Here is a 25,511-nt window from a genome sequence, read left to right on the forward strand (position 1 = left end):
TATTTCTATGGGTATTTTAGAGGAAAACTGGAAAATGATGACCCAGTAATTTTTACTGGGTCTTCTTATCTGGAAGGTTTGTGTGTATGTGTTTTAGCCATGTAATCCTGATGAATTCCTACAAATCAGGAATGTGCTGGGGACATTCAAATGACTGTATTTTTACATCTTTTCTTTTTTTTTTTTTTAAAGAGAGAGAAGCAAGAGTAGGGGAGAGGGGCAGAAGGAGAGACAGAGAGGATCCCAAGCAGGCTCCACACTCAGCACGGAGCCTGATGGGAGCTCGATCCCACAACCCCGGGATCATGACCTGAGTTGAAATCGAGAGTTGCAAGGTCAAGCAACTCAGCTACCCAGGTGCCCCTTTACATCATTTATTAAAAGCTACTAATACTTCTATTGAAAAATCTTGATTGCAGTATAAAATAAAAAGATCTTGAGTAATGATCAAAACTACATTAAAAAATAGGGGTGCACACACATGCACTCTCTCTCAAAATAAATAAAAAAAATATGTGCTAGAGGCAGAAAAGAAATGTATCAAAATATTGGCAGCAGCAATATTTAGGCAATGGAACTATGGGTGAATTTTATTCTTCCCTCCACTTTTCTGTATTTTATAAATTTTATAAAGTGAAAGATTATATTTTAACAATGGTAAATTTTTCATCTGCATATCCATAGGAGAAAAAAAAGTCTATGTCTAGAAATTGTTTTCTAAAATACCTCTCAAAATAGAAGGGCTCAAATACTGTCGTAAATAATGTACCTATGGAAAAAAACACTAACAAGTCAAAATATGGATCTATCATGTTTTTAAGGCCGGTTATTCTACAGGCAATTGAGCGGTGGAGATTCACAAAGAGCTGAGATCAGAGAACAAAGAAGCCACTTGTGTGCAGAAACAGAGAAACCATAAATAGGAAGAAGAAAAACAGCACGGGAAGCAAAAGTGCCCCCAAATGGATGCACTGTTAGTAGTATGGATGGAAGTTTCAGGGGGAAGATTTCCACCAAAACCAAGCTTGTGTATGCTTGCTGTTCGTCACTTAACCCCAACCTCCTACTGCCACCACACCTCTCCCACGCTGGGTGGGTCCCCTTAATGTCTCCACCCCCTTAAACAACAATCAATTGTACACATAATGCAAATAAGAAGACTGCACTTTATCACAATTTAAGAAGGGAGAAATAAACACTCATTTCTACTACTGTTGCTACTATTTTTTGATGCTAAACTTTTTTTTTTTTTAATGTTTATTTATTTCTGAGACAGAGAGAGACAGAGCATGAGTGGGGGAGGGGCAGAGAGAGAGAGAGGGAGGCACAGACTCGGAAGCAGGCTCCAGGCTCTGAGCTGTCAGCACAGAGCCTGATGCGGGGCTCGAACTCCCAAGCTGTGACATCATGACCTGAGCCGAAGCCGGACACTTAACCGACTGCACCACCCAGGCGCCCCGATGCTAAATTCTTAACAGTTAATTCTATCAAGGCCTTATACAACACTGAGTGGACGTCTCTTGTTCTGGCCGCACCCCTGCCCAGTCCCAATCCATTTCTCCTGCCTAAAATCACCCTGAGTTTCCATCCAACCCTCCCATGATTCTCAGCCACGTGCTGTGCGTGATAACCACTTCACACCCAACTACAAGGGTGCCCCAAGCAAAGAAATTAAACTCAATTACAGTCAGTGGTGAGCTGTTTCTAGAACTTCTGGAAAACAAATGCTCTTTAAACCTGCCCTTGACCTTGATGAAGGCTCTGCGGATCCAGGTGTGGAATTGCAGGGGGTTCTGAACAGAGTCAGAGGGAAAAGCCAACACTGGAGAAGGCGAGTATAGATGAATGAGTCTTTGCTGACACTGAGCTGCTCCATCTAGATGGGAGTCAATGTCTGGCTACCGCTAGTCTTTCTTTTTGGTTTACATCACTTTAAGTTAGGTTTTTGTCAGATCTGTTAAATTCCTGATTACTATAATGCATAAATAAAACACTTTCTTAGCTTAGCAAGTTTACACTGGAGTGACAACTACTCAAACACTCTTCAGTAAAGAAATGTACTATATGGGTGTGTTTGCTCCGTGATCATTCACCCAGCAGCACATCTACACTCTGTACATTTTAGCACATGGATGTTATTCTTCCACAGAATAAAAGAAATGTTGTCACACAAGGTAAACCACCAAGATACAAATCACACTATTGCCCAATAAAAAGGTTTATCATACAGTCCATCAGATCAGAGTCCCAGGCCCAGCTGAGGATGAATTCTACCCTAAAGCGACTTATACTCAGGGGGCAGCACAACAAATGCCCGTCAACTAAATTTACCTTGGAGTTTGCTGTTGCAACTTTAAAGAAAAACATGGCTTTACTCACAGGGGACTTACAGTCTATAAAGTATGCAAGATAAAGTCATCATGTATGTAATTCTAAAACAGAGAACAGGAGAAATAAATTTACGGTTAGAAATGGAGGAGTTGAAATTTAATCTGTTAGGGAAAAAAAAAAAAAAAAAAGGAATTCATGTGCCGGGAAAGTTAGGTGAAAAAGATCCCATAAAATCCCCAAGTCATTTTTAGCAAGAGTGGTAGAGAACCTCATAAACAGACTCTAAGAAACAAAACACGATCTGCCGTTATGCTCAAACAAACTAAGGCAATTTATTAGCTGGCTTTACACCTTAAATAATCTCTTGGTTACCTACAGGGACAGTTCCACTAATTCCAAACTAAGCTTTCAAAAGTTCATTGTTGGAGGAAGAACATTCTTATGCTCAACGCAAAATACCTCTTTTATAACTTCCAGCAAATCTTTTCTTAGAGTTAACTAAAAAAAAAATTGCTCAGGTCAAATATTAACTACCTCAACAACCAATTTCGTTTATTTTCCATCAAAGTGTGCGCAGGAGAGTTGAAAATCAAAAGAGAACACTGTAAACGTTTTGTGGTTTGGCTGGAAGCAGAGTTCATTTCATGATGACTGAACGTCTTCTAATACATATTTCTGATAGTTTCCATAAACCTCAGCAAAGTAAATCCATTCACTAACATTTCAAAGGGAAAGTTGTTTTCTTAAATGAAAGTGCAATATTAGCCTTTCTTTGCCATTTGGCAACTTGAAATTTTCGCAGGAGTGCTGATTAATACTTCTTTGTAGCTGATTATATCATTTTAAGTTTCTCTCTCATTTAAAAAAATATCAATTGCACATTGTTCCTTTAACTGAACAACTGGATTCTTTAAAACAGAGGTTAGCTATTTCACTGCATTTGGAAACATGGTAGAAATTCTGACCCATCATTCTTTTATCTGTGAAAGAAAAAAACAAAAAAAGGCGCTATAATTTATTCATTCACATTTTAAGAACAACAACAAAAGGAAAATGACAGTAAAATAATCATTATATCAAGATGAAACTTTTCTTTTTTCCTGCAACTTTTCCCCTTCCCCAGTCATGCTATTTCTGAGATTTACTACAATCTCTCCATTATGTTCCACAAGACACTGTGTCTTATTTCTAGAATGCTCTTTTAGAAAGAATGCTTTGATGGATTACGTGTAACGTTGCTGACAGTGCATTAGATAACATTTACTGAATGCCAATTACGGTGCCAAGTGTTTTGTGTAGACCTTCACCTCACGACGCTGGGAGGTAGGTTCCTGTACCCCATTTTTACAGGTGAATAAACTGAAGGAGAAATGTGCTTGTGCTGCTAGGAGTCAGTGGGGTAGTAACAAACTTGGGCAGCTGGACTCCAAAGCCTTTTGCAGGATGCAAGTATAACTGGATTTGGATGCAACAGAAAGCCCCATGTTCAAAGTAGACACTCCATTCGATGAACTGAATAACTTTCATGCGGAAAACGATCAAATGAAGTAATGAAGTTCCCTTTAAAAAAATAATATTCCTAAGATTTACATTAATCATGATTGTGTGGAAGAACATTTAAATTACTGAAGTTCTCTGGTCCAGTTCTGGCTATTTTCTCCAAAATTCAACTGCACCTTACATTATACAATAGGTCCCTTTCATTAACATTAATTGAACTTTCTGAATGAATCATTTCAAAGAACACTGAGAACCAGTTATTTAAAGAAAAAACAATAATGATGGCTCTTCTATTAAATGAAATCACTTCCCCCAAATTCATTGGACTCTTAAAGTCTGTATTCTCATAATTTGGATTGCATAGTTCCAAATCTATCTTTCAACAAATTTAATTTAAAAAAAATTTTTTTAACATTTATTTATTTCTGAGAGACAGTGAAGGAGTAGGAGGGGGGCAGAGATGGGGGGAGACAAAGAATCTGAAGCAGGCTCCAGGCTCTGAGGTGTTAGCAAAGACCCAACATGGGGCTCAAACAAACAGTGAGATCGTGACCTGAGCCAAAGTCAGATGCTTAATCCACTGAGCCAGCCAGGTGCCCCGAATTTACTTTAATTTTTAATAAACGTTTATTTATTTTTGAGACGGAGAGACAGAGAGAGAGCATGTGTAAGCAAGGGAAGGGCAGAGACAGGGGGAGAGAGAGAATCCCAAGCAGGCTCCACGATGCCGGCACAGAGCCCCACGTGGGGGCTCGATCTTATGAACCCTGGGATCATGACCTGAGCCGAAATGAAGAATCGGACACTGAACCGACTGAGCCAACCCCAGGCGTCCCAAAAGTTACCTTAATTTTGAGGAATATCACTCATGGGGAAGACAGTTTGGAAGTCTCACTGTGAAAAGTTCTAAAACCACACATTTTCTTGCCATCATGTAAAAAGACTTGAACATAAATTTTAAAATCTTGTTCTCATACCATAACTGTGTTCCCCTTAAGCCATAAAGTCTCAGTGAGCATTCTCACAAAGCAGGTAAAGAAGAGACGCCACGACAGGTAACCACCCTCACGGTACCTCGGTGACCACGCCCGCGGCGATGGTGGAGCCTCCGTAGCGCAGCATGAACCTCCCCAGCTCCTTAAAGTCTTTGTACAGCTCCAGCGCCACCGGCCGTTGCGTCTGCAGCTCCACCAAGGCGTTCTGGCCTTTGGTCAGCAATCTGTCAGGACAGGGGGAGTGGGGACGACACGGATGGCCCGCAGAGGTGAATAATGCGGTAACAAACCAAAAAATGTATATTTCACATTTGATCAACTTTCAAAAACTTAAAGAGTTTTTAAAATGAAAATATATACCTTTGAATTTTTCTGGGTCAGTTGAAAGAAATGAGAGGAATAATTCTAGATTTAAGAAATATTAGCTACATTTTATATACGTGTGTGTGTGTGTGTGTGTGTGTGTGTGTGTGTGTGTGTATTTTTTTACCAATCTTCCAAATACAACTCTTGAAGGACCCTATAACCTAAAATGCTCAAGGGCCCTCCACCAAAGCCTTCCTTTCATTCCCTCATGCAACTGAGAGGTTCAATATCTAATAAAGAAAGTAAAGAATTTTCATTTTAAAAGAGGAACATAATATAAAATTCTAATTGGGGGGACGAAGTGTTAGGAAGTTATGTATAAAGGGGACAAAATCTCCTAGTGCCAACAGACTATTCTAAACCTCTCTCTTTCCTTCCCTCCTCTCTCTTTTCTCACATAGGAATAATAATTCTTTAACAAGGGTTCAAAATAAAATCACATAAGATTTTCCCATCGTATGATGTCTGTAGGAAATGAACGGGGTGGGGCAGGAGCCTTCATATAAGCAGTTCCATACAAATATAAACAAAAATCCTCATGCAATGGGCCCTCCCAAACTTACGGGAAGAGTAGATCCCAAAAGGGGACATTTTGAAAATGTTCTCTAATTTAATTTCAATAACATTCTCTAATTTAATTTTGATGTGTTCTAGAAAGAAAACAGCAATTATAAACTCTCCTTCTGAAAGATTAGTTCAGAGACAGAATAAGCCAAAAAAGTTTTTAAAAAAGTATTCCAAAATTTCCAAAAATTGGCTTTGGACAATTTCAGTCCAGAGTCCCATTCCTTAGAAAGAAGAGTATCTAATATATTCATAATTTGTACTTAATGTTGTTTCTAGAAAGCTTGATTCCATCCATATGAAGCAATCAAGTCTAATTTGCCAGCGGTGGAAAGGAAGGAAAGACCAAATGGTGCTGGTGTAAAGTAAGAGAAAGGCTACAAATTAGGTGCCAGGAAAAATTAATATGAGAATATAGTAGAACCCAGAATCACTGAGCAGGGAGCAGAAGCAGGGAGGGGAAAATTCAGAATTAGATATGATGAGTCAATTTTAGATTGAGAATTCTCCCAATCACTTGTGTGGGTCAAACAACCTGGATCCTGCCAAAAATACTATAATTTATGTGAACCAGCTGACTAGGTTAAATTCCTGACTCTGCCCCCTTGCTAGCTCTGTGACCTTGAACATGTTCTATAACTTCTTTAAACCTCAGCTTCCTTATCTGAAAAATGGGGGAAATAGTACGTGCTTCGTAAGGTTGCTGAGAATATAAACCACGTGAAAGCAGTCCTGAGAGAGCCTAGGAAATAGCGGTCCTTCAGATGTTCGCCATTATTTACACTTCTCGGGACATTATGGCATCGTGGACTTTAAAGACTCAGGTTAAACCTCAAGAAGTATCAGTGACTACACATACTGTGGTGAGCACTGAATAATGCACAGAACTGTCAAATCACTATGCTGTACACCTGAAACTAATATAACATTGCATGTCAACCATATTTCAATACATTTTTAAAATCCATCTTAAAAAAATAAAATAAAAAGAACTATTAAGGAACTATCTTCGAAAGAGAGATTCAGTAACTCTTTCTTCCTAACTGATGGAGAAACGGGCATGGGCATAGAGCAGAGTGAAGACTCACTTCCACTTGCACCCTACCTATTAGCCCACTAACCACCTCTGGGCCTCTTACCCAGGTGCAAATGAGGAGGAACACCCAAAGACTGAAAAAAAGGGGATTTTGGGTGGGATTCCCCATAGGGTTGAAACGAGGAAAACCCCAAAGCTAAAGCAGCCAAGCCAAACTGTGGTTAGTTAGCCTTTAGTTGAATCAGGGTAAAAAACTTCAGGTTCTCAGGAAGCGCTTCCTTTGAAAAATCCCAACCTTGTCCCAGCCAAAGGGAATTGTCCCCATTGAGGCCTGGATATTAACGATAATCAAGAGGGAAACGACATGGTGGTGATCACCTCAGCTTAAAGCTCCATGTGGATTCTGAACAGAAAGAAAAATTCTGGGTGGGAAAAAAACTAGAAGCTACAGGGTATGCAATACACTTTTTGCCTGGACTATTCTTAAAGTATGGAACGCTTCTCATCAAGGAGGCGACAAGAAAGTGAAGGGCAACACTCAGGCGTAATCTGGAACTGGTGGCTAGGCATAATCGAAATTCATTCTTTAAAATGTAGAACTGACTTTTTTAAGTGCCTTTATTTTTACATCATCAGTACCTAGGGCTTGACACATATATGCAAATTTACATTAGTATCTTTAGTCACAATCCACACCCCACTGCCACCATCCATAACAGAAATTATATCTAGCGGCACTCATACCTAGATGGAAGCTTAAATATATGATCTGTGTTTATTTTAATCTAGTCTGCGCAAAGGAAGATTTCTGGAACAAGTAAAATTAGATTTAGATTTCACTTATCACAAAGAGAAATACTGTCAAAATGAATTAATCAGTAAAAAATTTGCTAAATTTTAGTTTTTTTTAAATGTTTATTTATTTTTGAGAGAGACAGAGACAGAGCTTGAGCAGGGGAGGGGCAGAGAGAGAGGGAGACACAGAATCCGAAGTAGGCTCCAGGCTCTGAGCTGTCAGCACAGAGCTCAAGGCAGGGCTCGAACCCACGGACAGTGAGATCATGACCTGAGCCAAAGCCGGACGCCCAACCGCCCGAGCCACCCAGGCACCCCTTTGCTAAATTTTAAAATACTCACTTTGGCTTCTTCTTTGTGACTTCACCCGTGCTTTTGTTTAAGACGCTAATCAATCGTTTAATAACGGCAGGCTCACTGACAGTCTGGTAGTGTAACAGCACCTGAAACAAAAAATGGTCCTGTCAAAACACTCTTTATCGTGCACCCGCGGCTGTTTACCCTGGTGTCACATTCCATCATATGAATGCACTCGGCACTCCTGCCGGAAGCTTTCGGGGTCTCCAGCTGCTTCCTAAGTCCTACCATTCCGATCAGGGTGTTCCTTCACTTACTAAGGGAAAAAGGTCACAGGAGCTAGTTCGAGTCTCTCCTCCACTAACTTTAACGAACCTTAGTAGATCACACAACCTTCCTTACAGGGTCGTGATGAGAACTGAACAAGATCAGAGACAGTGCCTGGTATAGATGTTCATCAGATGCAAACTGTTCCATCACAAAAATGAGGGAAGGGGGATCATGTGATATTCAGCAGTAGTTAATGTATTCATTGTTGGATAATGAGAGTAAAATATTATATAGGACTTTATTAGACAGTCTTTGAACTCAGGCCTGACTCTACACTTTCCAAGTGTGTGATCTGGGGCAAGTCCTTTTAAAGCCCTTTATCCCCAACACCTCCAGCCTCAGGTTCCTTATCAATGAGAAAAATCAGATAATGTTATTTTGAAGTGCTGACTATTCAGTTAATTGATGATCTTAAATTTTAGCTATTATTGTTCGTGTTTTATATGTAAGGAAGTTTAATATCAAAAAGGTTAAGCAACTTAATGTGGCCATGGTGATATGTTTCAGAGGTGAATTTTAATTTTTTTTTTAATGTATGTTTATTTTTGAGAGAGACACAGACAGAACGTGAGTGGGTTAGGGGCAGAGACAGAGGGAGACACAGAATCTGAAGGAGGCTCCAGGCTCCGAGCTGTCAGCACAGAGCCCGACACGGGGCTCAAACTCACGAGCTGTGAGATCATGACCTGAGCCGAAGTTGGACGCTCAACCAACTGAGCCACCCAGGCGCCCCTCAGAGGTGAATTTTATATGCTGGGATCAACTAGAGTAAGAGTTACACTGGCTATCCTCATTCAAATGACAAGCACTAAATGTGCAATATGTCTATAGTTGGGTATAGTGGGAAGACCAAATACTCAGCAAGTGGCAAAGCTGGCAAAGTTTAAGTGGTCTGACCATTTTATGCTGTTTGCTTGAAAAAACACTGACACTTCTACTATGGGACTTCTTGGCTGGGACGGCACATTCAGAAAAGAGAAATACAAGGGGGACTTGTGGATGCACAATCCTGGACTCTGTAACTTTCTAAAAACCCAAGTCTTTCAACCAGCACTTTGTTTATTCTGTCTACTTCTCTCCCCAGGACAATGCTGCCCTCAGTCCAGGACAATCCTCTCTCATCTGAATTAAAGTGCAGGCTCCTTCCTGGTCTCTCTGCCACCACTCTTGTCCCTCCCTTCGCCAGTCTTCTTGAATCTACCAGACTGATCTTCTAAAAGATAAATTTAACGATACACCCTTGCTTTTTAAAACCATGGAAACTTTAACTCCACTACTAGGCACAAGGACCTTCTCAACGTGACCCTCACTTCTCCAGCCTCATCTCTCTCCATCGTCTCTTCCATTCTCCGTTCCAGGCACACAGAGCTTCCACTCCCTACATGTACCACACCCTTTGTAAGCTTTAGGCTTTTGCACACGTGATGCCTCTGGCTAGAACACAGCCTCCACCTGTGCAGCCTCACTGGGCTAACTCCTACTCATGCTACTCCAACCCTCTTAGCGTGAAGCGTCCCCTCCTGCAAGAAGCCTGACCTCTAGTCTGAGCTAGACACCTTCCTCTGGGTCCCCTAATCCCACGACATAACCTCTCACTTTTATTGCAGCTGCTGTTTTAAGTGTCTGTCATCCCATGTAAATATAAACTCTGTGACACAAGGAACTATGTATACCAGTACCAGACATTTAACCAGCACTCAGTAAGTATTTATGAAATAAATGTAAGAATGAAGGAATAAGAACACCTACAACACGTGCAAGAAGAAATCAGTCATGTGGTTTTGTTTCTTTGTTTTTTTAAAAGGCACAACCAAACCTCCATTATTCTACAAAGGCAAATTAGTTTTTGTTTTGTTCTGTTTTTTATCAATGGCATTTGACCATTATAAACTGGAAACATTCCAGAAAAATTTAATGACCAACTCTTACCAGGGGAAAAAACCTTCCACAACACATGGTAAAGTTACATTTGTGTATCCGACACAGTCAGGGGTCAAAGAGCACCAATGTGTAACATAAACCTAGTTCTACAAATCTAAGAAACATTTTTTTTGCAACAAACAGGTAAATAAGCAGAAAGCCCCTTACATGGCTCAGGTGTGACTAAGAAATCAATACCAGTCTCCATCCAAGGCTTGCCAAATTTGAAAGAACAGAGGCACACGAACCTACTTAAGTTTCTTCTAACTTCTGTGAGCTATGTGTGGGTTCCACCCAATGAGGTGGATGAAGAATGGGTCGTAGCAGTTTGGGGTACAGTGTGTGTGTGTGTGTGTGTGTGTGTGTGTGTGTGTGTGTGTGTGTGTTTTATGTCCACAGTATCTTACAGGTAAGTAGCTCAGGAAAACAAAACAAAAACAAAAACAAAAAAAACCCTTGCAGAACACAAGTGAAAAAATCTACATGCCAAGTAAGTGGAAAGTAATTGTATATTATATTAACATTTAGTTCATGTTACACATAACCCAAGTCATCTATAATTCAAACCAGTATGCAGCATAATGTAAAAGGAAAAGGATCTCAAAGTGAAAAGTACTGACTACGAGTCCGGGCTTAATCACTCATTATTCGGACAGTCACCACACCCGAGTCTCCAATTCCTCACCTGGAAGTGCAGACAACACTAACACAAGTCTACGATCTTATCTGCAATTCAAAAATCCAAAAGACTGAAAACCTAAGTTGTTCCTAATTCTGCGATAACCCACTTAAGTAGCAAAAGAGGACTTGAAGTAAGGCAATTTACAGTCCTTATTTATTCTACTTAGCATTGACAAGCTGTGACGCAGAATTACTAGTATGTTTGCTTACAGGGTGTTGCCCCATCACCTGTTAGGGGTTTTACATAACATGCATGCATCACATCACCTTTCTATAATCTGAATATTTCTGAACTCTGAAACACACTAGCTTGAAGAGTTTCAGATAAGGGTTGGGACTCTACTTCATGTGGGGTTGTGAAAATAAAATTATGCAGTGTTTTATAAAACTGTAATGAGCTACATCATCTGTTAGGTGGTAAAATAAGTCAAATTATCATTTTCCTTACACTTCCAGGTGACCTATATTTTAAAACTATCAAGGCATATATGGTCCATTAGTTTACAACAAGAAAGCTAAGACCACTCAATAGGGAAAGGACAGTCCTTACAACAAATGGTGCCGGGAAAACTGGGTAATCCACATGCAAAAGAACGAAGATGAAGCCTTACTTTACCCATGTACAAAAATTAATTCAAAATGGATCAAAGACCCAAACAAAAGAATGAAAACTATGAAACTCATAGAAGAAAACAGAGAGGGAAGTTTCCTTGATGTTGAATCTGGCAATGATTTCTTATATATGACACCAGAAGTATCGGCAACAAAAGATAAATGGGACCTCATCAAAATTAAAAACTGTTGTACATCAAACAGCATTATTAAGAGATTAAAACGACAGCCCACAGAATGGAAGACAATATCTGCAAATCACACATCTAACAAGGGATTAATATCCAAAATACATAAAGTACTGAAAAGATACTCAACATCACTAACCATTAGGGGAAATGCAAATCAAAACCACAATGAAATACCACTCACTTCACAACCATTAGTTTGCCTATCAGTTAAAAGCATCCTACTCTTGATTTTTGGCTCAGGTCATGATCTCATGGTTTGTGAGTTCGAGCCCCACATCGGGCTTTGCGCAGACGGCACACAGAGCCTGTTTGGATTCTCTCTCTCAAAATAAAGAAGCTTAAAAAAATCACCCACACCGCCCCCCCACCCCTTACACACACACACTACCCAGTGTTGGTGAGGAAGTGGAGAAAAGAGGCCACTTGCACACTGCTAGAAAGAGCATAAAATGGTGCGGCTACTATGAAAAATAGTCTGGCGGTTCTTCAAAAAGTTAAACACAGAATTACCACATGATCCAGCAATTCCACTCTTAGATACACACTCAAAAAAAACTGAAGAAAAAAAAAAGGGGGGGGGGGTCAAACAGATACTTGTATGCCAATGTTCAAGGAAGCATTATTCGCAATTGCCAAAAGATGGAAACAACCCCAAGGTCCATCAACGGATGAACGGATAAACGATACATGGCATACACATACTATTCAACCTTAAAAAGAAATGAAATTCTGACATGTGCTACAATACTGGTGAACTCTGAAAACATTATGCTAAATGAAGTAAGTCAGACACAAAAGGACAAAACCGTATGATTCCACTTATGAGGGACGTAAGATAGGCAAATTCATAAAGAAAGAAAGTAGAATAGCGGTTGCCAAGGGAAAAAGGGAAGGAGTAACGGAGTTTTTGCGTAGAGGATACAGAGGTTCAGTAGGGGGTGAGGAAAAAGTTGTGGTGATGGATGGTGTTGTGTTGACGGTCGCACAAAAACGTGAGTGTACTAAACGCCACTGAACTGTACGCTTAAAAACGATTAAAATGGTAAATTTTATGTTACAAAATATTTTACAGTAAAAAAGCATAAGTTTAGTTAAAGTCGAACCCATTCTTCTATTTTTCTTCTTAAATAGAGTTTACCATACAAACTAAGAGACACAAATACTTTATGTAGTGTTAAGAAATGAGTCCCCAAATAGCAAAATTTTAATTGCTTGGGAAGCCTCTTCTCGGTTTAAAAACAAAACAAATAAACCAACAAACAAAAACTGAAGGTTCCTTCCCACAAGGGGCAGATTAAATGACAAAACACGACTGTTTTATTCTGAAAACAAATTTCATCCTCGTATTCGTGAATCAATATACGCGGTGTAATTTCATAAAGGAACACGGACAAACTTTCAATTCATACTTATTTTTAAGAAACTACTGTAGACAGGAAGACAGTATTACTATTCAAAGTAACTACTGACCTCTTGACCTCTCTACCTCTCCAATGGCAAAAATTATTGCTGCATGAGTAAAAACTCGCCGTAACCAACCTCTCCAGTTTCTCCCCACTGGACATACTGCTTTCTAAGAACGAGTGCCATTCATTCACAGCAATTAAGCTACAGTTTCTTGCCTGTTAAAGAAGAATTCTGAATATTTAAAAATTAAATGTTTTCAACTATAACAACTATTTTGGAGAAACAATTTTAGGCTTTTTTTAGCATTTGGGAGAAATGGTATATGATTAAAACTAAAATTCTTGAACAGTATCTTATATTTTTTATATGACCAAATTTACATAGCAATAATTACAAAGAGTTATAATCAAAGTGCATGGTTATTTCAAAGGTGTGTAAGTATAAAATGAATTTAAATAAGCTAAATAAATTTATTCCCAACCTCTAAAACATGATCACTAACTAAACTGAGCTTAAAGGTCAATTACTACTACTGTCTTATTTTTATTTCAAAGATGCATTAAATGCTGAAAACGATCTGTTTATATTTTCAAAGGCAAGCCATTTAATTCCACTAAATATTTTATTGTCGTGCAAATCTGTACTATATGAGCTGACCAAGAAAGAAAAAAAAAAAGTCTAATAGGAAAAACTTCATCTGTTAAGTGGCAAAAGCAAAGTATCAAACTCTAAACACAGGATGGCCCCAAACATCTGAAAAAAAATTACACATAAAAGAAGAAACCCATGCAATTCACAGGCAGTGTATCTTCTGGCCAAGTAATATTAGAGTAGAAAAACTCCTCTCCTTCCCATAAATGTGCATGTTCAGATGATGCTGGTAAATGATAACCTACAAACAAACCTCACAGCCTGCAGGGTCTAAATGTGTTGCTTCAGCCCAATTAAAGTTAACCCTGTGTCAAGCATCCCCAGAACGTATTCATAAATACCAATGGGTGGACAACACGCACACATAAAAATACACTAAATGTAAAGTGTAGAGATATTTATGTAGTATGCAATTACAGAGTATTCTTATCTTTTATGTGTGTGTTTTCCAAAGTCTTCTATAATAATGTGTTACTTTTATAATCAAAAACACTATAAATAAGCATATTAAAACCAGAACAGAAGACATAATCTAAGATTAGTCAGGTAGCCTCTAGAACACAGTAAAAAACATCAACCATTTTCCCTAAATGAATTTTACTATTATCCTTACTTTGTATCCTGTTGATTACAAAATTTCTTTTTAATGCCTCCCTGAAAAAATCATCAGACTCAAGGACCAAAATGAAAAAATGCAAATGACTTTCAAAGTCTAATTTCATGTTTTTCTGGATTAGGGTAGTAAGAGGTTAGCTGAAAATAACTATAATAGCATTCTCGCTTGTAAAGTAAGTTACACTTTTTAAGATGAAGTTACTTTGAATTTATAAAAACAATAACAAACATTTTGAAACTTACAGGAAATCCTTTAGTGATAGGAATTTCAATATTAAAGATGAGGATCCGAGCTCTGAAACGAGTGCAAGCTTTAATGGGTTCTTTGGGGCCACAGAATATGCAGCCAACACTGTAACAGAAAAAAAACAGAGACGGGGTGGGGGGGGGGGGGGAGAGAAGGTACTTGAAGAACAAATAAATACACATCAAATAGGAGTATCTCTAAAACCATTTACAAATAAAACAATCAAGTAAATTGGGGACTTTTCTAAATACTCCCTTCTGGGTTAAGGCAAAGCTTATACCATTATTAACCTTCCACCATTTTCATACGTTACAGCTTTCACTCAAAGAACGTGTTGAGTACACGTGCTGACATGTATTAATTTCAGTTTTAAGCAGATTTTGCTCATCATTTTTACATTTCTACAAGTGCCTATTTTTGGCCAAATGAAATTCGAAATTAATACTCATTCTTTCAGTTCAGTAGGTGAGTTGCAAAATCTATGTTTTGAGGTCCTACATCCAAAATAAGGGTCGCTTAAACTCATTTTCTCACTCACTTGATCTTGATGATATCCATGCCAACCAGCGTAAGACTAACATGATCACCTGCCGCCGCCCAATCAACAGGTTCATCATGCAGAGTGATTCCTGGAAATGAGTAAGAACCAAAGCATACAGTGAAACACCTCAATATCAAACCATAACAACCAAGAGAGCTTGGCTGATTTATGCCTCATCAGTCACTACTCATCATTTTCAATATGAATGGATTGAGAATGAGAAGTGTAACTGTGAGCGTTGAGGAAAACACACTTCCTCTAGACTTGACTCTTCTAGAACACCACCCTAAACATAAAGTGACTTGTATTTGTCCAAAAAAGGCTGATTTCTGCTTATTTAATCAAGGTTTTAAAACTCATTTATACAATTCATTTTATAACTCATATATACAGCTATTAAACATGCCCCCATTCAAATAGTTCTCTTATATTAATAGATGCGGGCATAATAACGCAGTTCAAATCACTTAATAACATAAAATATGGGACTAGGGGAGGTGTCCAGTAACCCTTAGGGCATCAGTGCTCAGTCAGATGGTACTCTTGACAGGCCCCTTCACTATTCCTGGCTCAAAAGAAATGCTTCCCAGAAAGAGAGAGAGATCCACAATGCTAACTGGTTATAAGAAAAGTGTAAGGAAATTTAATTTAAAAATGATCCCAGGTGTTGCTATACACCTTTATTACCGAGGGATAATCCTGGAGAACAATTACAAAGGGCATTACTCCACTACCTTATTCAAAAGCTATTAAAAGGTATCTCATATTTTCTGATTCTATGGGGCAAATTAATGGGCTAATAGTAAGCTCCTTTCCACTAGAACTTGAACCTTTTGATGAAGACAGTGCATAGGCCAACCACTGTGAAATAGTTCTTGATGGACATATTTTTAGTAAATGATAACTCACCCATATCTTTCTCAAAATACTATTTTTTTCCCATGTAGCATACACTTAAGAAACTCTTAAGTTTCTTTTAGACTTTTTATGAGTTCAAAGAGAACTTTAAAAGCTCTGAGACAACCTAGAGTTTTATTTGAAATTTTATGTATGTATATACCTGCATTAGTCTAGGAGGAGCCATAACTTTTATCAAGGCATCAAAGAGGTTCTTGACTCCAAAAACTTAACAATTATAATATTAAGGAATGTTTGTTAAATTTTCAACTAATTAAATTTAGTTTTTAAATGTAAACTTATTAAAAAAAATTTTTTTAAAAAGGTGGGGGGGCACCTGGGTGGCTCAGTTGGTTAAGTGTCCAACTTCAGCTCAGGTCATGGTATCATGGTCCATGAGTTAGAGCCCCGCACCGGGCTCTGTGCTGACAGCTCAGAGCCTGGAGCCTGCTTCGGATTCTGTGTCTCCCTCTCTCTCTGACCCTCCCCCGTTCATGCTCTGTCTCTGTCTCAAAAATAAATAAACATTAAAAAAAAATGTTTTTTTAAATGTAAACTTAAAGTGATCACATCTGATTTTTGTTATGAAATGTGGAACTGAAGGCAGGAGCTGGCCACTTACAAAGAGATTGCCTTTAGTTTAGGATTTTGAAGAGCTCTCATACTAGAATTTTAATTCGCAATATAAAATTTTGTAGAGGCAATCTATAATCTGATTTTCTCCCTCCAAATATGTTACACTGTCCTATATATGATACTCATCTTCTTAAGGACCTTCTTCATGAGACAGACATCACACAAAGTAGTACTTTTTTAACACTCCAAAAACTCGATGTGTTAATAAAATGAAAACACAATTTAGAATTTCCATTTCTTGGTAGCAGATTTAGTCACTTCTCTCTTTTTAGGAGATGTTACTGGTTAGTGATAGAATTGTTGAGATAGAAGGGTGCACTGAGCAATTAAGTAAATCAAGCAAAAGCAACGGAGCTAGAAATTGAGGACTGAGGGGCGCCTGGGTGGTTCAGTCAGTTAAGCACCTGACGTCAGCTCAGGTCATGATTCCCACAGTTCCTGAGTTTGAGCCCTGCATCAAACTCCGTGCTGACAGCTCAGAGCCTGGAACCTGCTCTGGATTCTGTGTCTCCTACTCTCTCTGGCCCTCCCTTTGCTCACACTCTCTCTCTCTCAAAAATAAATAAAAATTCCAAAAAAAAAAAAAAAAGAAAAAGAAAAGAAATTGAGGACTGAGAACCTCCAAGTTGGGTTACAAGAGTAGCCATCAAGGAGTAGGGTATGATCTCAGGTACTTCTTACACAGCTTTCCTTTAAGATTAAAGATAAATGATTAGAGTTTTTCTGGTGGGGAAGGGACAGGAAGAAGAGAGGGAAAGAATGTGGGACTTACAGATGTAAATTATGATTCTGGAGGTCACAAAAGAGCCGGTCTGTAAGGTCCATGATAATTTTAGGACAATGGTTTTAGTTTTAATTCATGTCTGTTGATTATTTTAAAACTTCCTATCTCAAAAAAGCTCATTAACCTACAAAGAAATTAGTATTTCAAAAGTGTTGTTGCTCTTGATCACTTTAAAAAACAGTAAGAGATCTGAACTTGCAAATAATAGATCAATGGAAAATGATTCTTTTTAAAAAAGCGTGCATTACTTGTCATCTAAATAGAATTTTCATGATCCCTAAACCAGCAGAAAGAAAAAAGCAAAATGGAAATAACTTTGGCTTTCATTCCCCTATTCATCTTTAAATTTGTTCTAAATTGTTACCTAAACAGATATTCATTAATTTCTTAGACTCTAAGAAATCTGCTTTTAAAGTAAGCAAATTAATTTTTAAAAATGTACATTCAAATTTATCATCCAGTCAGGTACAACTCTGGATATAAACTATAATAAGAGTAACAGAGAAAAGTACTGAAATTTAACAACTTGTAACATTCTCAATATACTGTAATTTAAAATTGCTATAAATTGTTACTTTGAAGTATAAATCAGAATGTCAGGTCTATGTTGAAGTTGGAGGCTTAGCTGGAAACTAGATTAAGGTAAGTACAGAATTATAAACTTTTAAGCAGAATTCAGAACAACAAGTACACTTGTAAGGTCAAAAGATCAGAAAATAGAAATAGTTATTGGTCAGTGTGAAAGGTCACATATTACATGTGGGAAAGCAGTAATTCTGGCACGTTAGCTCAATTTCTCTTTTTAACATTAGGATTCTCTGCATTTGCATCTTATTTTCTTAGGTCTTTCTGCAAAAAACAATTTTTTTTTGGTATAAGCATGATTAAACTGTTAACTGATAGTAATTCTGAAATACAAATTTCAAAACAACTAGTTACTGACTGTTTAGTGCCAGGATGGGGTTAAATTTAATTTCTGCTGCTGAATACTATTTTCAATGTATCTGTCAGGTGTCTATACATCTGGTTAGATCCTAACCAGGCTTTTAGAATCAGTGTCAGGAAAAAAAAAAAAAAAAGAAATGCTACCACAGTTAGAATGTTCTGTGTACATTTATACACACATAGTCACAACAGAAAAAATCGTTTAATGTTTTCACATTTTTATCTTCAACAGTTAGTATCATTTTGACAGTCAGTTACAATTTCACTAAGAGGTTATTTACTTAGGAGTTAATAACTAAACTACTTTTAAAAATCTGCTGTCTCAACTTAAAGGTTTTCAGCAAAAGAATCTTGCAGAGGAATACCTTTCGCAGTACAAGTTTCATTAGGAGGCATTGCTAGTAGTCGGTCACCGGTCTGGATATAGCCAGCTTCAATTTTACCAGTTACACAAAATCCAGATCCTTGATCTGCAAAATACACCCAAATCTTACAACTCATGTAGCCACGTTATCTAATGATTCAAGCTGTTAGCTACGTTTTGTTCCCTAGTAGGTTATATAAAACTAGTAGTTCAATGAACATTTAGCAATGATCATTTCAGAATTTGTAACATTATCTACTAAATAAGACATACCACATTCTACTCTATATCTTCTTACAAATAAAAATATTCATGTTACAAAAAGGGAGATTCATTCCTCTTTCAAATATTTAGTGTTTACCAAGTACCAAGCCATGTGGTAGCCTCTAGGAATAAAGAGATGAAAATATAAGTCCCTACCTGTAAAGGGGTTTTACTCTAGTGAAGAGAAAGACAAAAACAATTACACTGTCCAGAGACAAGTATAACTTAGGACGTACAATGAAAACAGAAAGAGGTACACCGAAGAATTCATGATGAGGGGGAATGACTGCACGTTAGCTGGGCACTCGGGGAAAGAACAAGAGTTTATAAGGTCCTTGTGTATATGGGGAGGGAAAGAAGGAAAACACCAATGACCCAGGATACTATATAAGCAAAGGCAGAGTCATAACCAAATGTGAGATGTACGAAGACCCGTGTGTCACGTATAAGGAATGCTTATGGCACCACATGAGGCAACAGGGGGAGGCAAAGGGCAAACAATAAAGGGACCTCATAAATCATAGTCAGGGCTTGAATTTCATCCTCAGTTAAGGAATAGGAAGCCGGTAAAGAAATGTGAACAGAGAAGTGACATGATGGTATTTCGGTGTCAGAGAGGAGGGGAGACTGACTGCAGACTGGAAGCAAACTCAAGAATTTGGGAATAAGTTATGACAGATTGAAGGTGATGAGGTAGAAGAGGGATAAAGGCAAAAAGGGGAAGTCTAAGATGATGGTGCATCAAATGTGAGATAGGAAATTAAGGAACAAGATCCATTTTAGCCTTGGTGAATCTGAAGTGCCTGCCAGACATACAGGTGGAGACAATGCATTCCAGGGGGCACCAATCACATCAAATTCCATGAGAATGGGACCCTGGGAGCACACTCCCCGTGGAGCTGTCCAGTAGCAGTTACCACATGTATCCGGAAAGTGAGAACAGGTTTGGGTTGGAGATACTGACTTGGGAAGCATCAAGACACAGGAGGTAGATGAGTCATGGATGTCTGTCTGAAAACAGCACGTCAAGTAAGAAAAAGACTGAGGCAGAACATCAGTTAGGAGTCAGAAAAAGAGGAGCCCACAGAGAAGATACAGAGAGGTCTGAGAAATGGACAGGACAGTAAGAGAAAGTGGGTCACAGAAACCAAGGGAGAAAAGTTTCAAGGCGGATATGGCTACCAGCTTCAGAAGTAATGCCAAATTCAAGTAAGATGAAAGACAGAACTGAAAACTCTGTAGGGACTGTGGCAACCAAAGGGTCATTTGGTAACCTCAGCGGGAACATGCTAAGGGGGAGTAGTGTAGGCAGAAGCCAGGAAGCAGCCTGAGAAGAGAGAGAGAATAGCAGGTAAAGAGGTAGAGTTAGCAAACACTGTTATTCAAAACACTATTTTTGTATTCTGTGTGTTAAAGAGATAACAGGCATTTTAAAAAGCATTACCGGTATTTCTTCTGCTACTAGAATGTGGAAAGCTAGTAATAATAATGATTCATTTTAATTTCACTGAATGATTTTTTGGGAAGCACCTTCATTTATTAAACAATTATTAAGCATGTATACGTGGGAGGCACTAGTCTGCACTGAGCTAGGTCCTGCAGATAAAGATACAGAAGAGACAGTACTGGCCCTTAAGGACTCCACAATCTAAGTTCAATAAAAAGCACAGAAACAATTACACTACTGACTGAACAATACACTGACAGAAGATACTGAGAACACAGAAGGACACCTTAGGGTACATGATGGGTGAGCCCATCAGTTACCAAATTATTGCTGCTCAGTTCGAAATCCATTCTGCACTGCCTATTCCATGATAATGGCGATTTGGGAGACCACTGACATCTTTACTGTAATGATTATTCCAACAATTACGTTATACCCTTCCATTTATTAATATCTTTTATTTCATTTCTATTTTATAGTTTTCGAAATAGGGTTTTGTACACATTAAACTGGATGTACTCTTGGGTATTTATTTAATACAACACGTTCTCCAACATGGCCTTCTAAGTTTGCCCTTCCTTGCATCCTCTTCCTCAGCCCTCTGGTACCATATAGAGTTTCCTTACATCTTATAATCACTCTTTTATCATATTAATAATTCTTTGTCTCAAACTTCTCTTTTCAGCTATGGATGGTATCTTTCTCCTGATTGGACCCAGACTCTGCTACAGATAGGTACGAAATGGGCAAGAAAAGAGAAAGACATAGTGGTAACAAAGATTCTGTATTGGTTAAGAAATAGTGAACAATCCAGTTTGGTTGAAGGATACAGAAACTAAAAAGATCTATTGAGAGGGAAAAAAAACCATGAGGCTAGAAGATAAAGGGCAAGAGATTTCACACCTGGAAGAAGAGTATGAGCTGAGGAAACGATGTAAGCTGAAGTAAACTGAAGATTTTTCTGGGGAGGGGCATTAAATAACTAGAACTATGCACTTCAAGATTTATTGGGCCTTGATCCTTACGCTGGCATAAAGAAGGGGGAATATGAAGACAATGCAATGATTTCGTCTAAGAAAAGAGGTCAGGGGAAAAATGGAAAAGCAGGGACCGTACTAAAGAAGAACCAGGGAGGCAGCGCTTACCTTTGAAAACATCAGATACACATAATCTAAAAGGCTTATCAACAGATCTCTGAGGCGGTTTGAAGGAATCTGGAAAAAAATGGTAAAAACCAAGGTTTAATTTAAAAGTAATTCTTGACTCAGGTCTAGTCGGCCCATTGTCATCCCATGTCTCCTAGAAAATAATTTTCTTTTATACTTACTAATAGCAAATTGACTCTCATTCATCTAGCATTTTGTGGTTTATGAAATGTTTTCATATACGTTATCTCATTTAATGTCAACAACCATCTATTGGTTAGGTAGGCACGAACCTCAGTAATTAAATAAGGGAAATGGAGTTGAAATTTAGTTGAAATACTGCAGAGGATTTCAAAACTACTACTCTAGCTCTTCTGACTATAAAACCTATGCTTTTTCACACACATCACTTGTCTCCCATCCAGAACTCTAAATGACAACATCAAGCTTATAATGTACTAAATTCTTACCAATTTGTTCTAATAAACATAGTCCTTTATACCATTTTGTGAGTTCACTTGATTGAGATCTTGTGATTAGATTTTCACCACTGAGACCACTTGTAGGGATGAAAGCTACATCACTCTCCTATTAAAAAAGATTGAATATATGAAACTTAATACAACACTGTTTTCAAAAGGTAAAAGACCCACCATTACCATGCTGCACCAAGTTTGTAAAAGCAACAACATACTTTTTAAAAAGTAATAGAGGGGCACCTGAGTGGCTCAGTCACTTAAATGTCCTTTGGCTCAAATGATTTTGGCTCAGGTCTTATCTCACAGTTTGTGGGACCAAGCCCCGCGATGGGCTCTGTGCTGACAGTGCACAGCCTGCTTGGGATTCTTTCTCCCCCCCCTCTCTCTACCCCTCCCCTGCCTGCACTGGCTCTTTCTCACTCAAACATTTAGTAATAGAAATCACAGAACTACAGCCTTGAAGTTATCTGATCCAACAGTTTTCAACTTTTTTGATTTTTGTAAGAAACTTACAAATTTGTTCAAAACACTCAAGCACTTTTGTTGGGCAACAAACGCTTTGCTAGAGAAATTCCTCTCCACTAGTTTCCACTGCAGTGGAAGTGTGGTTTCCACTCCCCTGGTACCTCCCTAAACCTATCCACCTAATTTAATAGCTGGAGAAAAGTCTTTTACTTATGTTAAATCCAAGCCAAGTTATAAAATATGTGCAATTTTCTAAGGCAAAGTAATCCTAAGAATATAAGATATACAAAAGACCAGGCAGAAATAAAAACAAACAGAATTAAACATACTTAATAAGAGCAATCAGTAAAATGAGACTTAAGGTACCAAATAAATTTAAATTTATCTTACCTTAAAACCTGCTTGTTTAAGAAAGTGCCCAAGTTTTCCAGTAATCTCTTGAAACCTTTCTTGTTGCCAATTAACCTGACAAAGATTCAATTTTTAAAACTATGCCTCAGATTATGCTATAAATAAAATTTAAATTTCTGCAACAAAATATTAAAAAGTCAAGACTACAAAATAAAAATATAAAATCTATTAAATATGAAATCTATTAAAATTTAAACTTGGAATATCAGATCTTACTATTAATATGATCTAAAAATAACTTTCCCTACAACAGAAAACCTAGAAAGAAACTGCAAGACATATAGAATTTTTTGTATATAGCTATAAGTGATTTCAAATTTGGGGAGACAGAGTGAAGGATTCATTAAGTTATGCTCAGACCAACTGCTGATGTAAAATAAAATTACTGATGCACCCCCACCGCAAGCCAAATAGACTAAAAATGTATGTTATATGAACTCTATCTAACAATATGCATGCTGTAGTATTTAGAGGTAAGTGTAACAACGTGTGTAACTTACTTGGAAATTCTTGTCAAAATAAGATGAATTAATAGGGAGACACAGGGGTAGATAAGACAAAGATGAGATCAGTAAGTAGGAGAATCTTAAGTAGAGGGTATAGTATGGTATTTATCGTAAAACTCTCTCCACTATTTTTTTCCTAATCTTTACATTTGAAAATTTTCGTACTAAAACACTGGGAAAAATAAAAAGTATGTGTAACAATAATACTGTAAAAGAACCATGTAGAAAATTGTAAGTAAGTATCTGATCCCAAGGTAAGAAAATACCTAAGCATAAAGAATAAAAAAAAAATATGCTTATAAACTTGACTATATGTCAAAAATAAACCATAAATAAGTTGAAAAGTAAAATAACTGGGAAAAATACCTAAGACAAGATAAAGGATTAATATCTATATAAGTAAATTATACATAAAAATCAGTAAGAAAAAAATGTTTCAAAAATAAGCAAATTATATAAATAATTCCCAAAATAAAACCATAAATGGTTAATAAATATACAAAGTATATTTAAATATTATTAACATTCACTAAAGAGTCGGTTAAAAAACAAAAAACATGTTTGGCAGTGCCTGGGTGGCTCAGTTGGTTAAGCGTCTGACTTCAGCTCAGCTCATGATCTCAAGGTTTGTGGGTTCGAATTCCATGTCAGGCTCTGTGCTGACAGCCCAGAACCTGGAGGCTGCTTCGGATTCTCTTTCTCCTTCTCTGTCTGCCTGTCCCCTGCTTGTGCTCTCTCAGTCTCTCAAAAACATTTAAAAAAAAAAAAAAAAAAAGCATTAAAATAAATTTAGGAGCGCCTGGGTGGCTCAGTCAGTTGAGCATCTGACTTCAGCTCAGGTCATGATCTTGCAGTTCATGAGTTCGAGCCCCGTGTCAGGCTCTGTGCTGACAGCTCAGGGCCTGGAGCCTGCTTAGGATTCTGTGTCTCCCTATTTGTCTGCTCCTCCCCTGCTCATACTGTCTCTCTCTCAAAAATAAATAAAGATTAAATAAATAAATAAATAAATAAATAAATAAATAAATAAGTTTGGCATATCAAATTAGAAAATAATCATTTAATAACAGCAGTGTTGATAAGAGTTTGGGAAAATGACTACACCATATGTGCCAAGAGTAAATACCAGAAGATTTCTTGAAGGCATTTTGATCATACATAGCAAGTCTTAAAAATGCATATGCCCGTAGGCCCAAACATTTTCATAAAATAAACAATTTCTAAATACACTACACACACACACACACACACACACACACACACACGGAAATATTCAAAAGTCGGGGATTATTTGAACAAGTTATAGTATTTTTTTAAAATAGACTAGAATAAAGCTATAAAAACAAGCTGTTTATACAAAAATTAATTACTTAGAAACATGCACAAGAACATTATCAATTTTTTTAAAAAGGAGCTAACAAAAATAACACGATGTTATGAAGAAAAATATTTTCATCTATAAAAATAAACTGGATGGATGCACAGAACGAAAAGTTAAAAGATTTTGGGGAAAAAAAGAGAGTTGGAAATATGGGTTATTTTGGGTTTCTTTACACTAAATTCATTGTGTATTATTTTAACCAAAAACAATTTTAAAAATTTAACTTTTTAAAATTATCTCCGAAAATGAGAAGACATCTTCTTGCTTAAAAATCACTAGTATTTCATTTATTTAATACCAGGATCGTGCATTTTTTTTAACTATGGTAACCAAACTAGTAAGATGTACACTAGCCACATCCGAGGTCATCGATACGGCAGAAGAACATTTTAGTTAACATCTACAATGAATTCTCAGTCGCCTTCAAATACCTGATCCATCTTATTGACTGCAACCGCAAGCTGAGTTACTCCAAGAGAACGAACCAAGAGGCCATGTTCTCGTGTCTGTCCCCCGGTCTCAAATCCAGCTTCAAACTCTCCCCTGCTGGCGTCTACAACTAAAATGGCTACATCCGCCTAAGAAAAAAGAAATAATCAAAATTAGAAATAATGTCACAGCATTTTAATTCAAAGGACAAATTAGTCAATTAGTTGTGGTCAGATTTTATTTATTTTTTTTAATGGTGGTCAGATTTTAATGGCAGACTCT

At 37.6% G+C, this 25,511-nt stretch overlaps 1 protein-coding gene across 4 annotated transcripts in view; it reads right to left on the bottom strand.

The window, feature by feature from the left end:
* Positions 1–2,649: 2,649 nt before the first annotated feature.
* Positions 2,650–25,511, bottom strand: part of HBS1L (HBS1 like translational GTPase) — an 86,545-nt gene continuing 63,683 nt past the window's right edge. For all 4 annotated transcript variants that reach the window (XM_049654395.1, XM_049654398.1, XM_049654399.1 and 1 more), the window contains 10 exons: positions 25,232–25,378; positions 22,896–22,970; positions 22,032–22,149; positions 21,562–21,630; positions 18,707–18,811; positions 15,077–15,167; positions 14,535–14,643; positions 7,930–8,030; positions 4,906–5,050; positions 2,650–3,311 (listed from right to left, as the gene is read on the bottom strand). In XM_049654395.1, coding sequence (XP_049510352.1) covers positions 3,300–3,311; positions 4,906–5,050; positions 7,930–8,030; positions 14,535–14,643; positions 15,077–15,167; positions 18,707–18,811; positions 21,562–21,630; positions 22,032–22,149; positions 22,896–22,970; positions 25,232–25,378 — 972 coding nt within the window. In that variant the 3' untranslated portion in view covers positions 2,650–3,299. The remainder of the gene's footprint in view (positions 3,312–4,905; positions 5,051–7,929; positions 8,031–14,534; positions 14,644–15,076; positions 15,168–18,706; positions 18,812–21,561; positions 21,631–22,031; positions 22,150–22,895; positions 22,971–25,231; positions 25,379–25,511) is intronic.

Source organism: Panthera uncia, assembly GCF_023721935.1.
Source record: "Panthera uncia isolate 11264 chromosome B2 unlocalized genomic scaffold, Puncia_PCG_1.0 HiC_scaffold_24, whole genome shotgun sequence".
In the NCBI taxonomy this organism is placed as follows: domain Eukaryota; kingdom Metazoa; phylum Chordata; class Mammalia; order Carnivora; family Felidae; genus Panthera; species Panthera uncia.